Below are 26,404 nucleotides of genomic sequence, written 5' to 3'. Positions count from 1 at the left end.
AAGTAAACAAAATGACAAGGTTCAGGTAAGTCACAATACACACCTTGTGACAATGAAACATCACATAATTTAAAAATACTATTAGTAATATTTTTAAAATTTAAAATAGTATAAATGTATAGAAATAATTAAATTTCTATACATTTTTATAAGTAGTACAGATAGATAAGAATATTCTATTGAAAATATAAGTCACTATGAAACTGAAGTTGGGTGTACGTCTGTTTTAAAAACAAAAATGGTACTTTTTTTTTTCGCGTGTAATTTTTAAACATAAATGGTATGTTTTTTTTTTTTTTTCTTTTTCTTTCCTTTTACATTTTTTTTTTCTTTTCTTTTTTGTTTTAACCTTTTTGGAGGAATTATAAACCATTATATATAGTTGATATATATGTTAATAAATTTTTTAAATTTAAAATAAGAAAAAAATTTGGAAATAGAGAAAATGTCTGAAGTTGGGTGGACGTGTGTTTTAAAAACAAAAATGCTACATTTTTTTCTTCCCCTTTTAAGTTTTCTTTTTCTTTTTCTTTTTGTTGTGTTTGGAATAATGTGAATTAGGCTCTAGAATTTTTTTGGAGGAACTTTTTGGGAAGGAACGAGTTTGTTTTTAAATAGTGGGAATATTATAAAAAAAAAAAAAATTCCTTTTAATATTTTTTCCTTTTTTATACTGAAGAATATGAAGAATAAAAAGTATAATTAATTTAATTTAAAAATACTTTTAATATAAAAATTATGGTTTAAATATATACATATATAAAAAGAGGTTGAAGAATCTGAACAATCAAATAGTGTAATTAATAGGATTAAAAAACATGTTCTTTTGGTCTTTCTTATTTATATTATTAATGAGGCGTGAATTATTATGCTTTAATGAACTTTTTCATTTAAAGAAAAAAAAATATTAAGAAATGTCTTATACGTTTATGAGAGAGTTGGGCTAAGAAGAGATGCCACTATTTCTGCAATTATTCATTGGACATCATGGACTAAACCACAACAATTACATAATACTGAAGTGTGGAATTTGATTGCTTATGTTCCAATATATAGTGGGCATATTTTTTATTGTTTGATTGCAAATGAGAAAGGATGACCAAAAAAAAAAAAAAAACAGGAAAAGAAAAAGAAAAAGTCAAAATCAATTATTTATTTTAAATATGGCTAATAATTTTAAAATTAAGGGTATCACAGTCTCTTCCTTCTATCTCTTCTTTTCACTTGTTCATTACCGGTGTGTTACAACCTTCAGGTTAGATTCCAAAAAGAATTATACGTACAGAATGTTGGGCATTACAGCTATTTGGGGTATTTGGAAAGCTAAAAACACCGAGCTTCACCAAGACCGGCTGCAGTCTTCATCTTCTGTTGCTAAAGTTGCAGTTTGGGAGGTCTTGGACCTTGCATCTACTTCTATTTCTGATTAGAATGATCTGTAATATGATGCCTTTATACATTGAGAAAAAACAGGTGAAAAAAAAAAAAAAAAAATGTAATGTGCACATAACACTCCTATACTATGAGATTAGTATCATATAAATCCCCTTGGATATTTTTTAAAGAGTAAAAAGACAAAAGGAGTATTACAACACTAATTTATGTCAGGATGGGTATTTTTGCACGATGTGTAAGATTATGGATGTTTTTTTGCACGATGTGTAAGATTATGGATGTTTTTTGCACACTTTTTCAAATGAGGTATAAAAGTGATATGCGGAGGATACTTTAGAGGTGTTTTCAGTAATTTTTTCCTTTTAATAAATATTTTTAATTGTTTATTGAAATGAGAAAGGATGACAAAAAGTAAAAAAAAAAAAAAGGTCAACATCAATTATTTATTTTAAAATATGGCTAATAATTTTGAAATTATTATTCAAGAGGAAACTTATATGCAAAATAAAAATTCCCTCTCACTAATTAGTTTATAGCTTTAGATTAAAAAAAAAAAACTCATTTTCTAGGTAGCAAAGGGAAAGATAATTACTTACTTTCAAATTATTGTTGAATCATGAAATATTTCAGTTCACAGATGAACTTAGGCACCCTTGTGAAATCACCTCGTCTTAAGACCAAAATACTAGGCAGAAATACGCTGATCCCATTTATAGTTTACTAGAAGTTTATGAAGAGGTGTTTTCGCAGTAAAATTGCAGTCTTAGTCGTTAGATCAATCATGAGACTATCTTATCACACTATCTCAATTTTAGAATGTAAGCTCGCTAAAGAAAGCCCTGGTGGTTGGGGGTGCAATTCACGCGAGTTGAAGGGTCAATTCTAACCCGTTCGCAATACGAGCAATGATGCCCAAGTATGACATTGACAAAACGTGTGTGAGTATTTACTTGATAGAAAAATCAGAATAATTAAACTGAATACTCTTGCTGATCTTCTAAATAATAAGAACCTTTTCTATAATTTCAAAAATAATACCCACTTATCTCGATAGCGTTGACTAAACTTTGAATCGGATGTGTTAAATGATTATTATATTCATTATACTTAGGTTTTTTTTTTTTTTTTTTTTCTGGCTTGCACCGAAACTCTTTTGGACAGGGCCCCTTCGGAACTCACCCCAGACTACAAACTGGGGATGCTGTCGATAACCCCACACCTCAGCAACAATTTTAGTTTATGCTATATTTGGTGTAGAGGAATAAAATGAAATGCAAGTAGAAATAGAATCAGAATGGGAATAGAATGGAATGGTCATTCTATTGTTTGATTATAAATATGAAATGTCTAAGAATGAAATGATAATAACCATTATACTGTTTTGTTGGTCCAATTTAAAATTTAAAATTGAATAAATTTCAAATTGAGTTCTCCAAAATATCTCTCGTAGTTACAAATAAACTAAATTAACAAAATGACATTCTTTTATAATTTTTTAAAAATAAATGGTGGCAGTGGCAGTGGTGGATGGTGGTGACAATGGAAAGCTGTAGTGGTGTAGGTGGTGGTGTTGTAAAGCGGCGACGGCAATGTTGGTGGAAGGCGGCAGTGCTGTTGGTGGAAGGCAAAGGCGATGTTGGTGGTGGAAGGCGGTGGCGGTGAAAGGTGAAGGCGGTGGTGGTGATGAAAGGTGGTGGCGGTGGAAGGCAGTAGCAATGGTGAAAGGCGGTAGCGGTGGCAGTGGTGGAAGGTAGCGGTTGTGAAAGGTGGTGGTGGAAGTCGGTGGCTGTGGTGAAAGGTGGTGGTGGAAGGTAGTGGTAGTGAAAAGTGGTGGTGGAAGGTAGTGATTGTGGTGAAAGGTAGTGGTAGTGAAAGGTGGTGGTGGAAGGTGGTAACTGTGGTGAAAGGTAGTGGTAGTGGTTGCGGCAAAGGAAAGCGATGTTAGTGGTGAAAGTTGGTGGTGTGGACAGCGATGGATGGTGGTGAAAGTCTATAGTGGTGGTGGTGGTAGAAGGTGGTGGTAGTGGTGGAAGTAGGTGGTGATGAAAAGATGAGGTGGTTGTGGTGGAAGATAGTAGTGGTTTTTGGACTTGAAATATGAGGGTTTTGTTGTAGAATGAATTTATATTCTCAGGAATGAATTTTCATTCCAATGGAATGATCATTCCTACTTTAAATTGCATACCAAATAAATGAATGGTTGAAATGGGCATTCCATTCCATTCATGCACACCAAAAGTACCATAATATTAAATATATGAAGAAAATAATATTTTCAAGCTTTTTAAGGGCATTAGCGGGTTTTAAGTAAAGTTTGATCATGACATCAGCACATACTCAGTGTTAGACTTTATGATAGGGAAGATCCGTGTTACTTAGATCTGAACTAGATGGGAGATCCTAAATACAAGGGAGGTAAGTATCCAAAAAAAAAAAAAAAAACACAAAAAAAGAACGTTGCACCACTACACAAATATATATTTATACATGATACAAATTGGGTAGGTTAAGAGAACAACTCTACCAGATGTCTTGTTAGCTGAGTGAATTAGTGCCTCCAGTAAATTTTGGAGTGTCATACTTGACTCTTTACATATACTATCCTACCTTCTAACACTTCTCGATTTGAAAAAAAAAAAAAAAAATGAAGAGAATAACTCTAGCCCCACTCAAACTATAAAAGTTTCAACCTTCCCCTAACTTCAACTCAAACTCTCCAAACCGAGCCTAATCCAAGTTCACATTTTTTATGTTACCTTAGAGAAATCAGGCTTAAAAAAGGGTCGATCTCAACACCTATGCAATATATATATTTTTAATCTAAAATTGAATATAAATTTTTGATTTTTTTAAAATTCAAATGATTAATATGATAAATTAAACTTTAAAGAAAAACAAGTCAAAAAAAATGTTGATCATAATCTTAAACTATATATATAATATTTTAATATTATAAATATATAAAAAATGTGTGACAGTTGGAAACTTGGAGTTCAAGTGGGTATAAAAATATTAACCAAACCCTTAACGTAATACTCCCCATAAGCTGAGCACCAATTAAATTTTCGAGAGTTGGCTTGCCCAGATTGCAACTCATTTTTCTTAACTTGTCCAACAACTTACCGATCGCAATTGTGAACATTTGCGTACTCGGGCGAGTAGGTCTCTCTTTGTCACGTATTAGAATATAATAGAGTGATGGTCATCTTTTTGTTAAGCTAAAGTGGAGAGTATGCTAAAGTGGGCTCCACAGTCCACGCACTCACACAGTTCTCTTCCTTTTCTATATGCTTTTTGCATGAATCCATCCGGATTCGCCATCCCACTCTGTAATTTCCTTTTTCTCTCTCTAAAAGTTTCTCTTTCTCTCTCCAATTTTCATGATTCCCCTCGGATGGGTGTTCTCTGAATTCCACGGCTTCCGTACACTGCCAATTGACTTCAACTCACAGGTACACAAAAACCCACGATTATTTTAACTAATCTTGATTTATAATATAATTTTAAATCTTCCCATTTCCTTCTTCGAGCAATCAGCTTTTCAGTGCAGTGTTAGGATTCGAATTGGGTTTTAGAAATTCGGTTCAATTCTGACCTTTGTTTCTGAATTCCATTAGTTATTGAATCGTGCTTGATCTATGTTGATGCATGCTTGAAGGTTTTTTTTTTTTTTTTTTGAGGATAATGATGATTTTGCCGAGAGTTTTTTGTTTCTAAAACTGTTTTCAAGTGTCAATTTGATGTGAATTTGATTGATTTTGTGTTTGAATTTATGAAATTTTGATTTTTAAAGTAGGGTTTTTTTTTTTTTTTTTCGTAAGGTATTCCTCTCTTTCTTTTTCTTGGTTGGTATATATTATATTGTTAATAGAAGCAATCGATGATATAAAAACTTAGTTGCCTGCTGATTTGTGATTCCATAGCATCTGTTTGTATAATTGAATTGGGCAATTCCATAGACCAATTGATCAGGGAACTCATTAATGAATGGAGATTCCCCTTTCAAACTTCCTTGCTTTTAGGCTTCAAATTTCTGTTTTTCAGCTTTTGAGTTTGGTTCTCCTCTTCTGCTTTCGTTTATATAGTATTTGGTTTAAATTTAAGCTCCCCAAACATCCTTTTTAACTTATTCCACGAGATTATGTATAGTGTTTTTAGATAAAGTCTGTCTTTTGAACTTGACTACTTAAATCACTGTTCCAAATCATGTTTTAAATCCATAATGCTTTATATACTTATATTATGAATTGATTTTAGATATTTTCCTGTTCATCAACATCTTGGGTGTGCGTTCTCTTGCTATTTTTTTTCTGCTTGTTGGCAGCCGTGGCAGTGGTGCCAATGTTGTTATGGTTGTCTTTTCATTGTTGCCTGGTTCTTTGTGATTGATGTATTTGGTTTCTAGATGATTTTTTTTTTCCTCTTCTAATTCATGACTCGAGTAATTGCTTGATTGCTTCAACTAAATTCTTGTACATTTCTACCTAATGTTTCTTGGTATTGTAGTTGTGGCATGTTTTTTTTTGCCTAAATACATTATGAATATACACGTGTTTATGTTCATGTATGATATCTTAACTGGATGCACAGAACTAGATAACCGTTAGGGAAACTCTAAAATCTCTAATTGTGTAATTGGTGAAGTATGGGACTAGGAATTAGGTTAATGATTGCCCAGTTCTGGATCCTTGTTGCTTTTGCTTCCCGCATGTGATTGAAATATGGAAAGTCTTGCAATGATTCTTACATGTTCATTTATTCATTTCTTAATAAAAAGGATGGGAATTAGGATCTTCCTTACGTGTCATTTAAAATATAACTTCTCCTCCTGTTTTTTTTTTTCCCTCCCCCTTGAGAGCATTTTTTTAATTTTATTTTATTATTTATTGTTACCTTGGCAAGTAACTCACACACCCAATTTTGTTCCTACGGGAACTTGAACCATCAACCTTCCACTTTGGAAAGCATATGATTTGTTCTTTTTTCTCTGGACTCTTTTTTTACAAGTTTCAATACATTTCTTTTGAATGAGATTTTGGGTTTATGAGATTTGGGATCTGAATTAATTTGACATGCTTTGTTTTTTTTTTTTTACTTCCTAATATGCATGGAATTTTCAATTTCCAGGAAGAAACCTCTGTCCTGACTCCTACCACATAATCAAGCAGGATTACAGGAGTAGAGCTTCATTAGGTCAATGGGGGCTTCAAACTCTAAAATAGAAGAAGATAAAGCTCTGCGGCTGTGTCGTGAAAGGAAAAAGTTTGTCAAGCAAGCACTTAATGGCAGGTGTTCTCTAGCAGTCACTCATGTTACTTACATACAGTCGCTGAAAATTACTGGGACTGCTTTGGGAAGATTTGTTGAACCTGAACCTGCGATAGAATCTTCCTTATACACTTCCACTAGCGCAACTCCAGAACCACTTGCGGTAACTGAGAAGTCCCTTTCTCAGTTCTCACTCTCTTCCCCATCTATGTCACAACGTGTGGATGCAACTGAAAACCTTTCTCCATCTCCCTCTCCTCCTACCTCTGTCCGCTATCATGCAAATCACATGAAATTTAGGGGTACCTTTTCCAGAAAAGTCGAAGAAAAACCTTCTGTACCTGTTATGGGATCAATAACCTCTTCAAGTACCCCACATAACACCACACCTCAGTCAAATGAAAGACCTGAAACATCACCATTTGAAGATCTTGCCATCCCACCGACAACTCCCCCTTGGGATTACTTCGGCCTTTTCAATCCAATAGATGATCATTTTTCTTCACAGGAAGGGAGTGGAATGGACCAAGGCTTCGAAAATGGCAATGATGTAAGACGGGTTAGGGAAGAGGAGGGTATTCCTGATTTGGAAGATGAAGAAGACATGGTTTCTTCTCCTTTAGGAAAAGCGTCTCCAGAATCTGAAGATGAATTTGACGAGCCTCCTGCAGATACTCTAGTTCGAAGTTTCGAAAATGTTAACAGGGCACCGGATCATGTTGCTAGTGGTTCATTTGCTATGCCTTCTGCAAAATGTGCTGTCTTAGAAACCGAGTTCGTGAATGGAGAGAAGAGAAACTCTCCTGATTTATCACCACTTAGAGCCACATCCTTGGAAGTTGCACTTCCCACTGACGTAAAGAGAACTCCGGTAAAAGAAGATGATTTTGAAAATAAAGTTGCCCCTAAGGACATTTTTTCAAGTATAAAATATATTGAATTTCTCTTCATAAAAGCTTCTGATTCCGGAATAGAAGTTCCAAGGATGCTTGAAGCAAATAAGTTTCATTTCCGTCCAATATTCCCGGGAAAAGAACGTAATCTCTCTCTCTGTGTGTGTGTGTGTGTGTCCATATTGGTATCATATCCTGAGTATTTTTTTTTTTTTTGTTTTTATTGTTAATGTTAGTGGTTGTGCATTTTATTTGAAAGTGGAGTGTGTTGATGAGGTCCAAGACTATCTCTGTATGCATTTCTTGAATTTATCCCAAATATCATTCATTTTAGAGTATCTTGTTACCTGGAAGATCGAGCCCCATTTTTATGCGGCTCAGTGATTTGTTTAGGATGAAGCTTACCACAGACAACTGGATGTGGGAATAAAAATTATCTTCAGCTTAGTTACCAATTAACTTGAGGAATTATTTGCAGTATTATCCTCATATAAGCTGTTGAAAGCCATTAATGATGGAAAACTCTAATGTGGCAGGTGGGTCAATGGCATCAGCGTTACTTAAAACCTGTTTCTCTTGTGGGGAAGACCCAAGCCAGGTTCAGGAAGGTTGGTATTTCCATCTTAATTTTTGATTAGTAATACTCTTCTATGTGCCAAGGTATTATGGGATCATGTTGGTGATTTGGTGTTCAACCAATATGGATAACTATTTTGGGATGTCCAAGTCCAGCATAGAGATGCATTTATGTGGTGCTCGTGTGTAACTGTGGGTGATTTTCTTTCTGTTCAAATTCTGTGAATTTTTGTATGTATAGGACTATTTGTTAACTCATAGGGTCACATATAGTGCTTTAAAAAGCTTCAAAACCATTAACAGATATAGACTCGTCCCAATTTCTTCTTGCAACAAGTGGTGCAGGGAAGATGACAATAATTCTAATTTAACAAAAGTAAGATGCCTACTAAGTTCAAATTGAAACAAAAGTAAGATGCCTACTGAGTTGAAATTGAACAACAAAAGTTAGGAAAGAGATGACATAAAAGAAGTGACAGAAAACTAGAAATATAAATCAAATCTGAAAGTTAATTGCTTATAGAATACTGCAAGTCCTGTTTTATCAAGAATCCATAGAAGAGAAAAAAGTTCATGGGGAATAGAGGAAAATGGAAAAAGAAACGCAAAAAGAAATTTATTGTGAAAGGAAAAAAAAGAAACGCAAAAAGAAAATTGCCATCAAATTAAATAGGATTGTTGCTCATAATACTGACCCTAGATCACATAGCACCGGGATTACCTATCAGAGGCTGGTGTTCCTTTGTTACATTATAAATGGTGTTTCAATTGATTTACATGCAACCATCTTGTGGATGATGACTATTGGGCACAACGAGTCCAGAAAATCCATTGCCTACCGGATTGTTGATTCGATGATGTCACTGAACGTCTTGTTGGCTTTTAGACTGATGTTACTGATCGCATGAAGACGTGCGTGTTACACTCTAGAGGATTTAGGGGTGTTGATGACTAATGCATATGCTTCCGCTTTGTTTTGGTCTTTATGGTCTTTCTAGCCTATTTGGCTTTTGGACTTGGTGTTTCTTCTATTGACATTACGATCACTGCAGTTCTTTAATTTGGTGTTGCCTAACAAGACATGGGTTGGTTTGTTATAATCTAGATAATGGATACTATGGTTTGCTTTATCTAGTTTTTAATGTGATTTATGGGCATAAAGGTTTGGTTCATATTTTGTTCACTGGTGATTAATTCATTGTATTTTATGCTTTATTTAGTCGCTTTTACTTGTTTATTTATTTCCTTTTCTTACTTTGTGATATAAAATGGAGAAAACGTGTATATTGATATGAGTGGAGTAACAGTTATTAATTTATAATTTTATTGCTATGACTGTACAGTGAGTTTGAAATGCACCCATTAGCTAGAAGGTTCCTTTTGCTACCAACCTAAGGTTCACTGTTGGTTTGGTTTAACAAGATTTCACATCAGTGACCCAACTGAGAGTTAGTGAAACCTCAGTCTAGCTATGTCAGAATTTGCTTATGATCTTATTATTCTATGTTGCTGCGTCATATAGCTGTTTTACAGGAAACAATCAGAGACATGTGACCAAGTCAGCTCTTGCTCGTCATTATTTGTGGGATAAATGTTGTAGGATATCATTTTTCATAATTTGACACAATTAATTATCAATCGCAATTGGATTACGTCGTGTATGATACTTTTGATAGGGTTTGGTGTTATCACATAGTTGCCAAAGTGGGAGATTGCTAGCTTGATATATATGTGTTTGCTATTTCTGTAGCAAAACACGTGCTTGTAAATTGGTCAGGTCATTATGTTAAGTTTGGGTCAGCTAGTCTAGTCTGTCTAATTAATTTGCCAGTCGATGTGTTCAAAACTGATTTGATTACTTGATTAAATATTGATTACAGACTGCACAACACTCACTTGGTGATAAATTGATAAGCTTACGAGTTATCAAGATCCATGTGGGGGGATTGAGTGGATCATAAGATTCGAACTTGACTTACATTAACCTAGAAGATTTATTTGGCTTGAACTACTTTAAGTTTAGTGGTTAAATATGATAATAAGAAAAAGAAAATGTATTATTTTTGGGAATGAACACTTAAAATGAGCAGCTCCCTACTCAAGGACTGATCCTAGCATTTTGTTGAAGAATCGATCCCTTTAGAAGAGCGCTTGGTTGCTCTGCTCCAGAATGAAGGGATCGATCCCTTTTGTGTTTTGTATCATACAGTATGATTCATGCCTACATTTTTACTTTCTAGAAAAATACGAGTTTTCAAGTTTTGAAAGGGTTACTAAAACCAGAGATGACTGGGATTGGATTCTTTTTTTTTTTTTTTTTCCCTGAATGTTTTGCATTTTATTAATATACAAAAATGAACAATAAAGTACAAAAAGAGCAGGTTGTAAAACACAACCACCAAAACAGAAAAGAACTTGTTAAGGGCATACCCTTAACCATAACAGATAAGAGAAAAGCAGCTAAAACTACTAAAACAAATGTCTCAAATCACCCATGCATAAATTCAGAGTAGAAATTCCTTCCAAACAGGCTTCCATAGCTAGCTGAATCGCATAACTTGATGGACCACCATGCAGTCTGCTATTCCTCTCATTCCAGAAGCACCAAATAATACAAGTAAAAAAGCATATGCTGGCCCTACTTTTCATTGAATCTGAGGGGCAGTGAATAGAACACCATTAAGTAACTTCACTGAAAGAACCAAGCTTCTGCAGTTCTTCCCATTTGCAGAACTGAATAAACCAATTCCATAGTTGAGCTACATAAGAGGATGTCCAAAACAAGTGAGTATTAGAGTCCTCACCACAGAAGAAATTATGGCAAATGGATACCCAAGGCAGATCCTTTCTCCTCAAATTAAAGAAAGAAGTATTGGAACTCTGCAGAACTAGGACAACCAGCATATAAATCCTAGGTCTGCAGCTATTTCAAATCAGAGAGTACCAAGGCACATTCGAGGCTTGATTTCTGAAGACATTCTACACAGCTTTGAAAAAAAAAAAAACTCCTTTTTTTTTTCCAAATAATTGCATATTCCTCTGCATGATTTAAACTTCTGTTCAGAAGAAAAGCAATTTTTGCAGTCCAAGAAGCAGACACTCCATCTGTCAGAATCCTAGAGAACTCCAACTGAATCAGAATGTTGAAAATCATCATGAAGCAGCCTTCTAAGACCATACCTCTGCTGCAAAGAAAGACCATCCAGCCAAGGGTCAAAAAAGAGCTTGAAAGAAGCTCCATTATTGACTTTGTAGAATAGGTTCTGCAACATTATACTCTAAATGATAAGAGTCTGAAGGTTTAGCTAACATAGACCAAAAATGAGCATTCCTGGTATATTTATCTCTGAAAAACCTCACCCATAAAGCATCCTTCAGCTGCAAAAAAACTGGGATTGGAATTCAAAACCACTTCATAAAATCTTTTGGGGTTCTTTTTTCATATACATAGAGATAGTTTGCATGCTCTAATAGATTGAGATAGTTTGATAAGTTTGAGACTTTTGAGAGCTTTATCACATATAATTTGTGTCTTGTGAGATCAAGTGAACAATTGATAATTTGTCTGTGGTCATCATATGCTTATCTTGGTTTGATATTTTGTAATCTTTGAAAAATGACAAGTGGCAGATATTTGATAGCATCTTCATTGTTCTGTAAAGAACTGGGCTTAGAGAATACTTGTGATAGATAGCTGCCCGCAAAGGGAGTTCCTAGAAGAGAAAGGGTTGGTTAAAAATATTTTGGAGAGGGACTAATCAAATCATTTGTTAATCGACAATAACTGAACTTGTGATAAAGGTCAGTTTAGAAAAAGGTCGAACGAAAATCAATTCGGGTGATTCTTAGGGGCAATAGTTTTGAGCTAGAGTTGTGGTCTTTTCTCTTATAGGTTGGGAAAAAATTGATAATGAATATTTAAAGACCATAAAAATAAATAAATATTAAGAGGCCTATTTACCCCTATCACATCTTCTGCTCATTTTATTCTATGTGCACAGCTCTTAATAATGGATGCTCTTCTGGTTACATTGATGGATATATTGTGTATGGTATTGTGTATTCATACCAGTTTCGATAAATACTTTATGTTGTGTTGTCCGTTTCTATCATTTTCTAAATCTTTTAGTAATTAAAGAAAAGTGGTGAGGATATCTTCTTCTTCTTCTTCTTCTTCTTTGTTTTCTTTAAGAGTCGTTAGTTGCATGTAGTTGCATAATGTTCCTACAAGAAACCTTTAAATATAAGGCACTTCTCGTGGGTAAGGAATCATTGACCAGTTCACAAATCTCAACGACATGATTATGCAGTCTTTGGCTGTAGAGATGTCATTATCTACCGTCTTTCAGGATATTTTGAACTGTTCGTGGAAATCCATTACTATCTTTGACTTTCTTTTAGACTTGCACGATCTGCTTTAGCAATTGTTAAATTAGTGTTGAAGCTTGCTTACAGCCCTCCATGAAGTCCCAGTTTTGTCGTCGGCCTTCTCGAATAATGGTCAGAAAGGATAAATATCATGCTTCCTTTCAATTTCTTAAGAGCCCACCAATATCCAATTGAGACAGATTGGCAAGCACCACTGAGTTTTTTAAAATGACCTTGGTTTGGCAAGCACAAATTAAAGTACTTGATGTGTGGTGCAGGAAGCCACCGCTATACATTATTTTGAAATTAGAACTGGGGAATTCTTTCAACCACTAATTCACTAAATGATTGGCTTAATTAATTTTTATTTTAAAAATGCTTCTTAATCTCTGTATTTAATGGTTCTTAGTTGATTGAACTGAATTTCATGTGGAAGTTGATCACAAATTACATGTTATATGTCTTAGTTTGTCTTGTAAGTGGTGCTATATATGTATGTGTACATATATATGTATTTAGTATGTCTTAGTTTGTCTTGTAAGTGTGTGTGTGTGTTTATATATATGTATTTAGTAACTTTACTGATACATACACATAGCATCATCTCATTTATATAAAAAAAAAATTTCTGTGTGCATAAAATATACTTAGATTTTAGGTTTTGACCAATCATCTAATTCTTTGCATTTGTTTACACAGAGCCTGCTCAAACTACTGTGAAGTACTTGACTTGGCATCGGACCACGTCATCACATTCCTCTTCATCGAGGAATCCTCTTTGCCCAAACTCAAAAGATGAGATTGAGGACCTTACCAGTAATCTCTTTGATAATTTTTGCATGACCTCAGGAAGTCATGCCTCAACCTTGGATAGGCTATATGCCTGGGAGAGGAAACTTTATGATGAAGTCAAGGTATTGGCAATTTCTATAGTTATAGTCATTCTTTTTTTCTTTTTTTTTTTTAATAATTAATTTCTAATTTTTCCTTATTTTAGCTTCATTATGTTCAATTTAAAATATCTACATCCTAATTTTGCTAGTTTGGTGATAAAATTTACAGCAGGATGGCATGTTCTGATACTTTTTTTAAATTCACCTGTTTTTACAGCAATTATTGAGGGTCACATCAAATTGAATGAAATTTATTTCACTTTGAGTTGTCAACATAATTCGTACATTTTGTAAAGCCCTTTATGGTTCAAACTGTATGATGTCAAAGATGAAGGCACGAATTTTGGCAGTTCCTGATGTATGCATGCTGTGAGGCATGCCCGGCATGCCCATGGATTTATATGAAGTGAAACTCATGGTTGAGATCACATGATAGCACCCTGGTTAGAATTGGAGTTTCATCCGGTTCTTGAATACATTAATTCATACAAGGAAGTAGGAACTGTGTTAGTGGTATAAATTAACATTTTTGTTATAGGTGAGAATTTAATTACTTAAAATAGTATCTAAAATTTAATTACTTAAAAAGTTACTAGTACCCTTTCACATGAGATGTTTGTGTTAGTAGGATTGATCAATTTAGCTCTGATACCATGAAAGATTTTGCAAAGGAATGTTTGCACAGCAAATTAGAAAGAAAGAAGATCATCCTCTGTATATTCAATTGTACAAAAACGCTACAATACAATACATAATAATATAATTAGACCTAAACTAACAAATTGAGAAAAGGACAATACTACCCTCAATAATAAAATAAATCATACTCTTAAAAGTTTGAGCCTCTGAACTCAAAATATGTTGAAATCTCAAAGAACTTTGTAGATTTAGGTAGCCTAGGAAGCTTATGATTTTTTTTTTTTATAAGTAAAAATGTATTTGAAACCGTTCAAAAAGGGAATGCATCCTAAGAATACACAAAGGCCAAAGCCTAGAAAAAAGAAAAAAAAAAAAAGAAGGGATTTAAGGACCCAAGGAGCCCAAAAGATCAACAATCTCCTCTAAAGATGTACAATATCTACCCATCCCCAACAAAAAAGACAACTAATAATGCGGTATTTTAACATTCCTATGGGAGATTCTTCCCCATCAAAAGATCTACTTTTTCGTTCCTTCCAGATGCACCACCAAACGCAAAGGTTTGCCACCCTCCAAAAATAACGAGCTTGAGAACCCACACCACACCCTCTCCAAGAATCAATCAAATCTCTCGAAGACCAGGGCATAACCCACTACATACCAAACATACCAAAAAATCAGACTCCAACAGTCATGAGCCATAGGGCAATGCAAAAGAAGATGATCTACTGACTCTCCATCCCTGTTACACATGTGACACCAATTGACCGTAACCTGTCTCCTTTTGAGGTTATCAAGAGTCAGAATCTTGCCCCAAACAATCCAAACAAAAAAAGCCACCTGAAGGGAGCCTTTGAGCGCCAAATCGTCTTCCAAGGAAAATCAATCCCTGAGAAGCCTGAGAGGCAGCAGAAAAAGGATCGGACATCACATCTCCCCTGGGTTAGGGCACCCAAATGAGGAAATCAGGCCTCCCCCATCCAGCGTCTATCTACACAGCAGATCCAGCAAGTCAAAAACATCGTCCAATTCCCAATCATGAAATTGTCACCGAAAATGCACTTCCCAAGTGATCCGCTATCAAGCCAATAACAGTCGGCCACCCAAGCATGTTTGTCAACGGCAATCCTAAAAACGAAGAAGCCAACAAACGCTTGCCACACCGTAAGTCCTCCTAAAACTAAGTGTCCCTGCCGTCTCGAACTTTGAATGTGAAAATTCATCCCAACCCTTCCGAATAAACTTCCAAACAACGCCACTGGGAAATCTAACCACTCCAGGACACCACCCACCTCTCTCCTCCCCAAAGCAGCATGAGATGACCCTCATCCATAACCAATGGCACTCACCTCCAAATCCCCACAACCACTTCCCTATCATAGCCCTATTAAAAGGGATCAACCTCATGATACCCAAGCCACCCAACTGAATAGGCCTGCACACATGCTCCCACTGAGCCCTATTAAAAGGGATCAACCCCCCGATACCCAAGGCACCCAACTGATAGGCATACACACATACTCCCACCGAACAAGATGATATTTGAACTCATCCCCTAATCCACACCAAAGGAAATTCCGCTGGAGCTTCTCAATCTTTTCAGCCACCGGAGGCCAGAATTTGAAAGAGAGAGGAAATATGTAGGAAGACTTGACAACATGCTTTTTATGAGGATGACCATCCCACCCTTAGAAAGATGTAACTTCTTTCACCCCGCAAGCCTCTTCTTAAACCTCTCAATCACAAGGTCCTAGCCCCCCACTTTTCTCAACAGTGAACCCAAAGGCAAACCCAAATAAGAAATGGGGAAAGAAGAAACCCCACACCTTAGGATCGCGACTAGATTAGCAATGTCATGCACCTCCCCCATTACAGGGACTAAGGAGGTCTTCCTCGCATTCACTTTTAGGCCAGAGACAACATGAAAGCAAACCAAAACACACCTCAAGTATCTCAGTTGGGACACATCTGCATCACAAAACACCAAAGTATCATCCGTAAAGAGCAGATGGGAGATCTCGAGTTGATGATCCAAATCTTTACCCACCTTGAAGCCCCTAATGAATCCCAAGTCCACGACCCTCCTCATCAACCTGCTGAGAGGCTCCATAACAATGATGAACAAAAAAGGAGAGAGAGGATCTTCGTGTCTCATTTTCCGAGAACTGCCAAAGAAGCCGGACGGAGCCCAGTTCACAAGAATCGAAAACCTCACTGACGAAATGAAGAACTCGATCCACCTTCTCCATCTCTCCCTAAAGCCCAACCACTCTAACATTTACGACAAAAAACTCCAACTAACATTATTGTAGGCTTTCTCAATACCAAGCTTACAGAGAACTCCTGGAATACCACTACTCAATCTAGAGTCCGCACATTCACGAGAAACAAGAGTAGAATCCAGAATTTGACGATCACTGATAAAAGCATTATGGGGTTCTAAGATATCTCCATCTAAGGCATCCCTTAATCTTTGAAGCAAGGACTTTGGCTATAAGTTTGTACATGCACCCAACCAAACTAATAGGTCCAAAATCCTTGACATCAGTAGCTCCACCTTTCTTGCGAATGAGAGTGATGAAAGCTGCATTCAAAGATTTCTCAAACCGTCTATGAGAATGGAACCCCTGGAATGTCCCCATCACCTCACCCCTGACCACACCCCAACTTTCTAACATGAATCTCATAATGAAGCCATCCAGGCCCATGGCTTTGTTGCCATTACAACTTTTTAGCGCCTTCAACACTTCCTCTTCAGTGAATGGAATCTCCAAACCATCTTTATCCATATCAGAAATTGAATCAAAGTGCAAACCTCCGGGCCGGGGTCTCCACCTATAGGTCTCAGTGTAAAGTCTTTGATAGTACGAGGCAAACCCCTTACGCACCTCTTCCTTTCTACACAAATCCATCTCATCAACACAAATCCTCCCAATGTGATTGCCCCTCCTGTGAGCATTGGCCAACCTATGAAAGAACCTTGTATTATGATCACCTTATTTGGGCCATAAAGCCTGAGACTTCTGACGCCACGAGATCTCCTCCGAAATAGCAATCTCAGCAATCTCCGCTTGACATTCTGCTCTCCGACGCTTCTGAGTCTCCACAGTTCCACACATTCCTTTTAACCGATCAATCTCAGCAATCTCAGCTGGGCCCTGTGCGTCCTCCACTCCAAGTTCCCAAACACCTCCTTGTTCCACCTTTTAATTTTTGCCTTCAAGAACTGAAGCTTTCCTGCCAAAATGAAACTCGAAGTACCGATCATTGTAGCCTCATCCCACTGAGAACGGACTTTCCCATGGAAATCCTCTGCTCTAAGCCACATATTCTCAAACCGAAAGGGGGTACTCCGGGATCTCAACCCCCCACAATCCAAGACCAATGAAATATGATCAGAAACCGGTCTAGCCAAGGCTGCCTGGAGCACATCCAGTAACCCGTTCTCCCAATCCCTGGAAACCAAGAATGTATCCAACCGAGAAAGGGTAGTTATCTCCCTACCACCAGACCAAGTTTTTGCCACACCCTTTATAGGCAAATAAAAAAGGTGGTGGTTGTCAATGAACTCCGAGAATTGCTCCATGGCTGAAGACCATCTTCCTCCTGTAGATCTCTCGAACGGGGATCTACACATTAAAGTCCCCAGCAACACACCACGGGAGGGCCCACAACCCGCTCACAAAGCCGAGCTCGTGCCAAAGAATTTGTCTCCCCATCATCCACCGGACCAACCGGAGGAAGCCCACCTAAAGCCATCCTCCTCCATAACAAAAGCACAAGAGATAGAGAGCCTCCCCCTCCAAATGTCCACCCTCGACACCCATCTCCTATCCAACATGACAAGAATACTACCACCCCGCCCCCCCGGGCGAAGTGCCAACGGCATCAAGTGCTTCCCACTCAACAAATCACCCACCCCAAAGACTCCTTACCACCCTACCTGACATACAAGCAAACTTCGTCTCTTGCAAACAAACCACATGAGCCCCCACTTTCTCACCGCCAACTTCACCACCTTTCTCTTGTCCAAATCATTGAGACCACAGACATTCCAAGATATAATTTGGAACTTCATGGAAATAATGGCATTCGACCTATGGGTATTAGGTTCTTGTATTTTATATTTTTATCTTTCTTTCACAAAAAGTATATAATAATTTTTTTTTCTTTTTTTCTTTCACATGAAGTGTGCAAATTCGTCCTTATATACTATTTTCTATATCGAGAAATTTGCTTTTATAAAGAAATTTGCTCTTACATGTGAAAGGAAAAAAAAGAGACCAATCACTTGATCTGGATCACTTCAAATTATACTTCTACAATCTGCAAAACTAACAGAACACATATACTAGAGCATAATACTGTTCTCGGAAGACGAATAAAAATGATACATAAAGCAAGAAACCATTAATCATGAATATCAGAACTATATAATATCACAAGGCTCCAAACATTTAAAGATATCTCATCTCTTTCCCTTTCTCATGTCTTCCCTTTAACATAAGAATAAATATTTTCAACTTTCTACATTTCTTCCTCATTTTGTTGTGGAATTGACAAAAAGATAAAGTGAACCACAAGGAGAGCTACACAATGAGAGATAAAACAAAAGAAAGAAAGCAACTATATATATATATATATATATTTAATCTTTTCATTTTGTTACCGTATTGACAAAAAGATAAATTGAACCACAAGGAGAGATACACAATGAGAGAGAAACAAAAGAAAGAAAACAAATATTTCTTTTTTCTTTTTTGAAAATATTTAACCATGCACAATTGAACTTTCTCTTCATTGAATAATTCCAATGCACTTTGTGCATTAGGTAAAGCAGGCCACTGAATTGCAGCTAAATTATTCGGGTACATGAAAATTTTGGATTTGAAAGGAAAAGTTGTCATTCAACTGGAATGGTGCCATTTTAATAGGGCGCACCTGATGGTGGATGAAGCTAAAATTTATTTTATCGAATGTTTAATTTACTCATTATAATTACTCATAGTTACTTATGATATAATACTTTTCCTTTGACTATAAAATAATATTCTACTATGTGCTTCTACTTCACATGTTTGGACTCTCAATCACATGTTTATACCTGTCTCTCTTAAATTTCATAAGATATTTTGAAGTTCCATGATTTTCAGTTGTATCACTTAAAAGAATTTTCTTCATTTCAGGCTAGTGAGATGGTCAGAAAGGAATATGACATGAAGTGTAGACTTCTTAGACAATTAGAATCACAGGGAGAAAGTTCGCAAAAGATTGATAAAACTCGTGCTATGGTCAAGGATCTGCACTCACGAATCAGAGTAGCAATTCACAGAATTGATTCAATTTCGAAGAAAATTGAGGAATTGAGAGACAAAGAGCTCCAGCCACAACTGGAGGAGTTGATTGAAGGGTATGTGCTTGATACTCTCTTCTCATTAGCTGTCAATATCTGAGTTAGATCATTTAGTGATATATAATATGGAGACTGATAGTTATTGAATTTGCGAACTACTTAAATTTTAACATAAACACTGATAATTATTTTATCTCAAATATGGATGCCCTTTATGTAACTCTCCTGGCCCAGGAGCTTTTTATATAATATAAATGAACTGATTTATATCATGGAAGTATTATCAATTTGACAATTTTGTTTTAGTTAAACTTTTGGCCCGAGTTAGTAAAAGCAACTGGTAGAATTTTGACTCAATGTACATCGTGAATTGTTTGAAATATCACGTGAATGAGAACGATAGAAAAGATACCATGTACTCATCATAGCTGGTTCCAATGTCCTTAACCTGGACAAGTATACGATCATGATGAGAAATTTGACTTCATTAGAAATTGCATTTATAGTGGTGATTTGAATTTAGACATGACAAAATATGGACATGCCGACACGACAAATTAAAAATAGTTGGAAACGAATAGGGTGAAGACACACCTATAGAATGTTTTTTTTTACCTCTCACTGGATCAAGCTGAACTAGGTTAAAGTATTGCAGAAGACGAATTATGTAATAAGCTTTAGGACCAGATGACATCTTTGTTGAGACTTGAATGTGTCTAGGGATTGATGGTGTGTCTTGCTAGGAAAATTGTTTGATAAGATATTATTAGTCCAAGAAAATGGCGGATTAATGGCATAAAACTATTTTAGTACCTATTATAGAAAAATAAGGGAGACAGGCAAAGTTGTATTAATTATTGGGGTATTAAATTAATTAGTCAGCTGTGGAACTTTGGAGTGTAAAAACAAAGACAAGGCATGGAATTACAGTGTCAGAAAATCAATGTGGATTATGCAAGGAGGTAACAACAAAACTGTCCATTTACTGAACAACTAATGAAAAGATAAAGAGAAGAAGAAAATTTTCCATATATTTTATGAGTTGAATAAAGCCTGTAATAGGTCCATGAAGCTGGTGGATTTTTAAAAAGAAAGAAGTGCCAAAAAGTTATAATGTCATGATAAACGATATGTATGAATCGTGGCTATAGTTAGAATAAATGTGGAGAAACAAATCAATTTTTGATTATTGTAAGTTAACATCAAGGATGGACTTTTAATCCACATCCTTTTACCTTTGTAGTGGATGAACTGACATAACACGTTCAGGATGAGATTTCATGGTGTGTGCGATGTGCTTATAATATTGTTTTAAGTGATGAAACTAAAACACGGTCCCCATAACTGCTAAAATTGGAATTGTGGAGAGTTGTTCTAAAATTAAGAGAGTTTAGGACAAGCAGGACTAAAACTGAATATTCGGAATCTAATTTCAACAAGACTAGAAAAAAAAGTGGGGATGTAGTGAATATCAAGGGTTAACAAATACTAAAAAGTGAACAATTTCATTACTTGAACTTGATTATTCACAAAGAGGAATGAAATTAGAGAGTTAAAGTAAAATATGTTGTGTCTGTAGAAGTAGCAGGGAAGAGGAAAAAGAGAGGAGAAGAATTCTGTAAAATATGAGAGTATATTTAGGGTTTCCCACACCTCTCATCTATTTATATTGAAAGGATAAAAATACAATAATGCCCTTAATGAATTAAAGAAATAACCAAAGCTAACTCTCTAACACTCCCCCTTAAGTTGGAGCATTCAAATTCAAATGCCCCGCTTGGAACACATGCTCTTAAAAGCAGGACGAGCAAGTGGCTTTGTAAGAACATTACCAAGCTGGTCTTCAGAACAAATCTAGGGAGTAACAATCTGTTAAATTAGAGAGGTGAATATGTCTTGAAAGCTAAATTAACCAAGTTTATGTAATTTTTGAATTTGAACATTTTTTTTTTTTGATAAGTAAAAAGTATATTAGAAAAGCGTTCAAAAGGGGAACGCGTCCCTAATACAAGAACGAAAAAAAAGACCTAAGGACCAATAGCATCCAAAAGATCAAAAAAGTCATCAATCGAGGAGCACACGCTTCCTCTTACATAACAGAAAAGAGAACAAAGAATTTTTAGATTTGCTAAAGACGATTCCTTGTCTTCAAAATTTCTGTTATTCCTCTCTCGCCAAAGGCACCACCAAACGCAATGTGGAACAATCCTCCAATAATCACGAGCATGACCTTTCACTGGGCATCGTTTCCATGCGTTGATCAGTTGTAAGGAATGCTTAGGCATTACCCAATAAACGCCAAACATGCTAAATATGAAATTCCAACGGTCGTACGCCACAGGACAGTGCATAAGAATGTGATCCACGGATTCTCCATCTGCTTTACATAGACAACACCAATTAACAATGGTGTTACCTCTCCTTCTCAGATTGTCCAATGTCAAAATCTTTCCTAATGGGGCAATCCAAACGAAGAAAGCAATTCTAAGAGGAGCTTTAGAACACCAAATAGACCTCCATGTTGAATCGTAACCAATGAAATTAGATAAACACAAGAACATGGATCGGACACCATACCTACCATGGGTTAACGGGACCCACAACATAGCGTCACACCTTTTGCCAATATCCTTCTGTCTATACAACAGATCCGAAAAAACACATGCTTCCTCCATCTCCCAATCCTGAAAGGAGCGCCTAAAACGCACATCCCACGTAACTCCAATGTTATCAAGATGATAACAATCAATTACGTAGGCGTGCTTATTATCAGCAATACTGTATAGTCTAGGAAAGGAGTGAGACAACAACTGATCACCGCACCATAAATCCTCCCAAAAACGAACATGCCTACCATCACGAACCTTTAATCTAATGTGTGAGGAGAAAACACCCCAACCCTTCCGAATGAATTTCCACACACCAACGCCTCCCGTAACAGAGACTGGACGTGAGGACCAACCCCCACTCTCCTCTCCAAGCGACACGAGACAACTCTTCGCTGCTGGCGATGGCGTTCCTTACCAAATCTCCATAACCACTTTCCCAAAAGAGTTCTATTAAAAGGAACCAGCTTACAAATGCTTAGGCCGCCAAATTTCAATGGTTTGCAAACTTGTTCCTAATTAACAAGATTCCTAATTAACAAGATGATACTTAAACTCTTCTCCTCTTCTGCCCCATAGAAAATTGAATTTTTTCAATCCTTTCAGCAACAGAGCATGGGATTTGAAACAAAGAAAGAAAGTTGGTAGGAAGGGACGAGAGAGTACTCTTAATGAGAGTGACTTTCCCCCCCTTTGAAAGATATTGTTTTTTCCAACCTGCTAGTCTCTTCTCATATCTATTAATCACCGGGTCCCAGTTCCCCACTCTCGTAGAGGAAACTCCCAAAGGCAATCCCAAATAAGGAAGAGGAAAAGCGCCCACTCTGCACCCAAGAATTGCAGCTAAGGAGGAAATGTCTGGAACATCCCCCACTGTAATTTTTGAATTTTAACTTAATCAATGACTATTCGAAAATTAAACTCACACAACAATAATTCATCCATTCAATCCAATGGGAAATAAAAAGAAGGAAAACTGGTTAAGATGGTTTGGACATGTGCAAAGAAAACCTTTTAAGAGCACCAGTTAAGAGGAGCAACATGGTCCACATTAAGCCTAATGTTAGGGGTAGGGGAAGATCAAAGTTAATGTGGGTAGAATTATTAAGGAAGGATATAATATCACGTGGTTTAATTGAGGCCATAGCCTTAGATAGAGCGGAGTAGAAAAAAAAGATTTATGTGGACGACCTCAAGTAGTTGGGAAAAAGGCTTTGTTTTTTTGTTGTTATCGTTGTAATAAAAATTAATCCCCTCAATCCACCATAAAACCAAATCTCTCAGTTAGAGTAATATCAATAAAGTAAATAACACAATGCACACAGAAGGGAAAAACCACAAGACCTAGTTATGTTAGATTAAATTCACTGTACGAGAAAGAGATTTACATCTATGTTAACAGTTTTCAAACCCTAGAACTCCTAGTTCCTGTCACTGACTGACGTCGAACTCTGCACCTCCAGGACGTCTGTTTGCTCCATCAACAGATCCACTCCTCACATGATCCGTTTTTCCTCAAGCAATTCGATCACTGGTCTACTCGTCTAGTTTATTCTTTTTGGATTACTCCGAGTGTTAAACTCTCTGTAGGCACAACCCAAGTCACACAACCCTTCTGACTTCTTGTTTGCTCTCACGCTCCATGCTTGAATTAGCGCTTTGAGGGCAAATCCTTCCATAATTCACGAATTCAATTTTGTCAATCCACGAATTCAATTTGTGAATCCTCTAATTCACAACCATTTCTCATTCTTTGAATTATTGACAAAAGACATTTATTATGGATGGCAATTATCAAAATATACCTAATATTGAATAAAAACGGTTGGAAATGTGCAAGAAGAATAAACCTATAATATTAAAGAAAAATAACAAATCCTTGCCATATTGATGTCCACTTTATATTGATCATTTTTGTTTCATTATTTAAGTCTCAAAATATTACTCCCTCTATCCCATATTAGTAGTCCATCTTTCCATTTAGGGATGTCCCATATTAGTTGTCCCATTTGAAAAGTCAAAGCAAAACAAGACTATCTTTCCGTAATTACTTACTAAGTTGTGAGTATCAACTAGGAAAAAGAAGAAGTTCCTCGTCCTTTTTTCAAGAGGGATGTTGAAATTAAAGAATTTTTCAAAAGCAATTTTAGATATACCAAATAAGATTTTAGAGAATCAAACATGAACTATGTGATACCTTAATTGATGAATGCATGAACCATAAATTGGTGAATGCATATATGAGTGTCAAATTTACCTTCATAGTTCATACCCTTGGCATTGGAGATCACTTTTTGCGCTTAATTGTAGCTTCAATTCCAATTATGTCCTTGGACAAGAGGTAACTATAACACAAATTTCTAAACTAGAAACAAAAATAGAATTACAGACTGAAGTTTTGGACACAATTTGCCAACCAAAGTCCTATTGACGTTAACATTATATATAAATCATCTTTTGCCGAAACACTGTTAGAATAAGTACTGTCGTCCTGCTCAGCATGCATGTCAAATGTTAGTAGCATCAAAGATTGGCTAATCCCATTTACATATGCTCCAAATTATAATTTTATTTCATTTATAAGCATAAATGTGAGCCAGCTGATATATATATGGTGTGCATGACAAGTATGGTAGGGTTACCTAATATGTGAATCCCCAAATAGACTGGGATGTGAAAATAACACTTCTTGCTCTTTGTCTAAGGATCTTAACTCAATTTTTTTAAAAATATATGTATATGTATGTCAAATGTTAGACAAAAATATGAACATAGAGTGAAGGGCAGTTAGACTATCTATTTCTGATCTAGCAAACATATTCTGATGCCTAGGATTTTTGAAATGTCCTTTTGAGACTTTCATGTATTTTCTTTTTTAGTTTGGGGTATGCCCTGAACTAGTAGTCTCTTCATTTATTTTGCCTTGTGACCAGTTCCATCTGATTACTTTATCCTTTGTACTTATATGATTTATTTGTATCAATAAAATGGAAACACATTCAGGAAAAAATATATATATGAACATACATATATTTACGTTTATTAATATATATACATATATGCACCTTGTATTTTAGCAAAACCAATGTTAGGTAATGGTCTTTTTAAACGTATACTGGTATACATATACTTGCGTATTTCCTTGCAATTGCATGACTATTTATTGTGTTGAAATAGCTTAATTGAATGCTTAGCTTATCAGCATCATCTGCTTCATTCTTGTCGATGTTGACAGGCTAAGACGGATGTGGGTGGTGATGTTTGAATGCCACAAGCTTCAGTTTCACACCATCTCAATTGCATATAACAGTGGAAATGCCAAAATCTCCATTCAATCGGAATCACATCGGCAGATTACCACCCATCTAGAACATGAACTGAACTCTCTATCTACAAGTTTTACCAAGTGGATTGATGCTCAGAAATCATACGTGCAGGCTATAAATGGATGGCTTTTAAAGTGTGTCACTCTTCAACAGAAATCTTCCAGGAGAAAAAGGAACCAGACCCCATCGTTAAGGCATTTTGGCCCGCCCATATATGTCACCTGTGGTGTCTGGTTAGACTTGCTTAATACCTTGCCGACAAAGCCAGTTACAGAATCTATAAAGGTCTTGGCATCTGAAATTACCCGGTTCTTACCCCATCATGAAAAGAACCAGGGGAAAGGTATGAATCATACTCGGTCAAAATCCTGGCAGGCTGGTGGCAATAGTGATCCAGTAGTTAATGTATTGAGAGATGAAGCTTCAGAGGACTGGATAACAGGTTTTGACCGCTTTCGCTCTAGCTTGGTTGGTTTTCTTGGTCACTTAAGTAACTATGCGGAGTCTTCTGTGTTGATGTTTAATGAACTCCAGAAGAAGATCCAAGAAGCTAAGAGTAGCCATGAAAGAAGCTGAGAGTGGCTATGAGATCATTTGAAGTCCCAATTATGACACTGTTTTTCAACTAAAAAGAAAAAGTAAAAAAATTGAAGAGAAAATTGGTTGTGGTGAACATTGTAGACGTTGCAAACCCAACCGAGAAATGTTGAACGAATGATATAATGAGATGGGGAGGACAGGAGAACAGCCAATTGTGGCATTTGTACATGGGGGAGAAAAGAATAAAGGTGTATTGGTTGGAGAATATTCCTACGTTCTATTTACGCAGAAAATAAAGAAGTGGTTATAGTGTGTAATATTGAGATGTTTTCTTTTAGACGGGGTGGTTGTAACTTGTATGTTAAAGATGTGTTTACATGGTGATAAAGAGAACCGTCTGCAAGATATCAGGACCTGTATAGCTTTCGTAAACTTGAGAAATCTCGGGTACGATTCCGCCCATCATAGTTTATTACCTCTTGCATTCAATAATATATCATTTCTCTGTAGCTCCTTAGTGTGTAGATCATTCTGGCATGCATTTTTA

At 36.2% G+C, this 26,404-nt stretch overlaps 1 protein-coding gene across 2 annotated transcripts; it reads left to right on the top strand.

The window, feature by feature from the left end:
• The first annotated feature begins 4,687 nt into the window (after positions 1-4,687).
• On the top strand, positions 4,688-26,366 carry LOC132311251 (protein ALTERED PHOSPHATE STARVATION RESPONSE 1). Of its 2 annotated transcripts, none has more exons than XM_059809081.1 (6): positions 4,688-4,847; positions 6,564-7,700; positions 8,093-8,164; positions 13,200-13,414; positions 19,219-19,442; positions 25,227-26,366. In XM_059809081.1, exons 2-6 carry the CDS (start codon positions 6,593-6,595, stop codon positions 25,891-25,893), a joined length of 2,286 nt encoding a protein of 761 aa, XP_059665064.1. In that variant the 5' UTR covers positions 4,688-4,847; positions 6,564-6,592; the 3' UTR covers positions 25,894-26,366. The 2 variants fall into 2 exon arrangements, with proteins under 2 accessions (XP_059665064.1, XP_059665063.1); XM_059809080.1 differs by having other exon boundaries at positions 6,523-7,700.
• The last annotated feature ends 38 nt before the right edge of the window (positions 26,367-26,404 follow it).

The sequence above is a fragment of the Cornus florida genome, unplaced genomic scaffold (assembly GCF_030987335.1).
Source record: "Cornus florida cultivar Cherokee Brave unplaced genomic scaffold, ASM3098733v1 CherokeeBrave_3.0.0_Hap2_Chr06, whole genome shotgun sequence".
NCBI lineage: Eukaryota > Viridiplantae > Streptophyta > Magnoliopsida > Cornales > Cornaceae > Cornus > Cornus florida.
This window is presented reverse-complemented; position numbering and strand designations above follow the sequence as displayed.

Coding starts and splice junctions, on each gene's coding strand:
- LOC132311251 (XM_059809081.1), top strand. CDS start 6,593: ATGGGGGCTTCAAACTCTAAAATAGAAGAAGATAAAGCTCTGCGGCTG. Junction 8,165..13,199: donor CCCAAGCCAGGTTCAGGAAG/GTTGGTATTTCC, acceptor TTGTTTACACAG/AGCCTGCTCAAACTACTGTG. Junction 13,415..19,218: donor AACTTTATGATGAAGTCAAG/GTATTGGCAATT, acceptor TCTTCATTTCAG/GCTAGTGAGATGGTCAGAAA.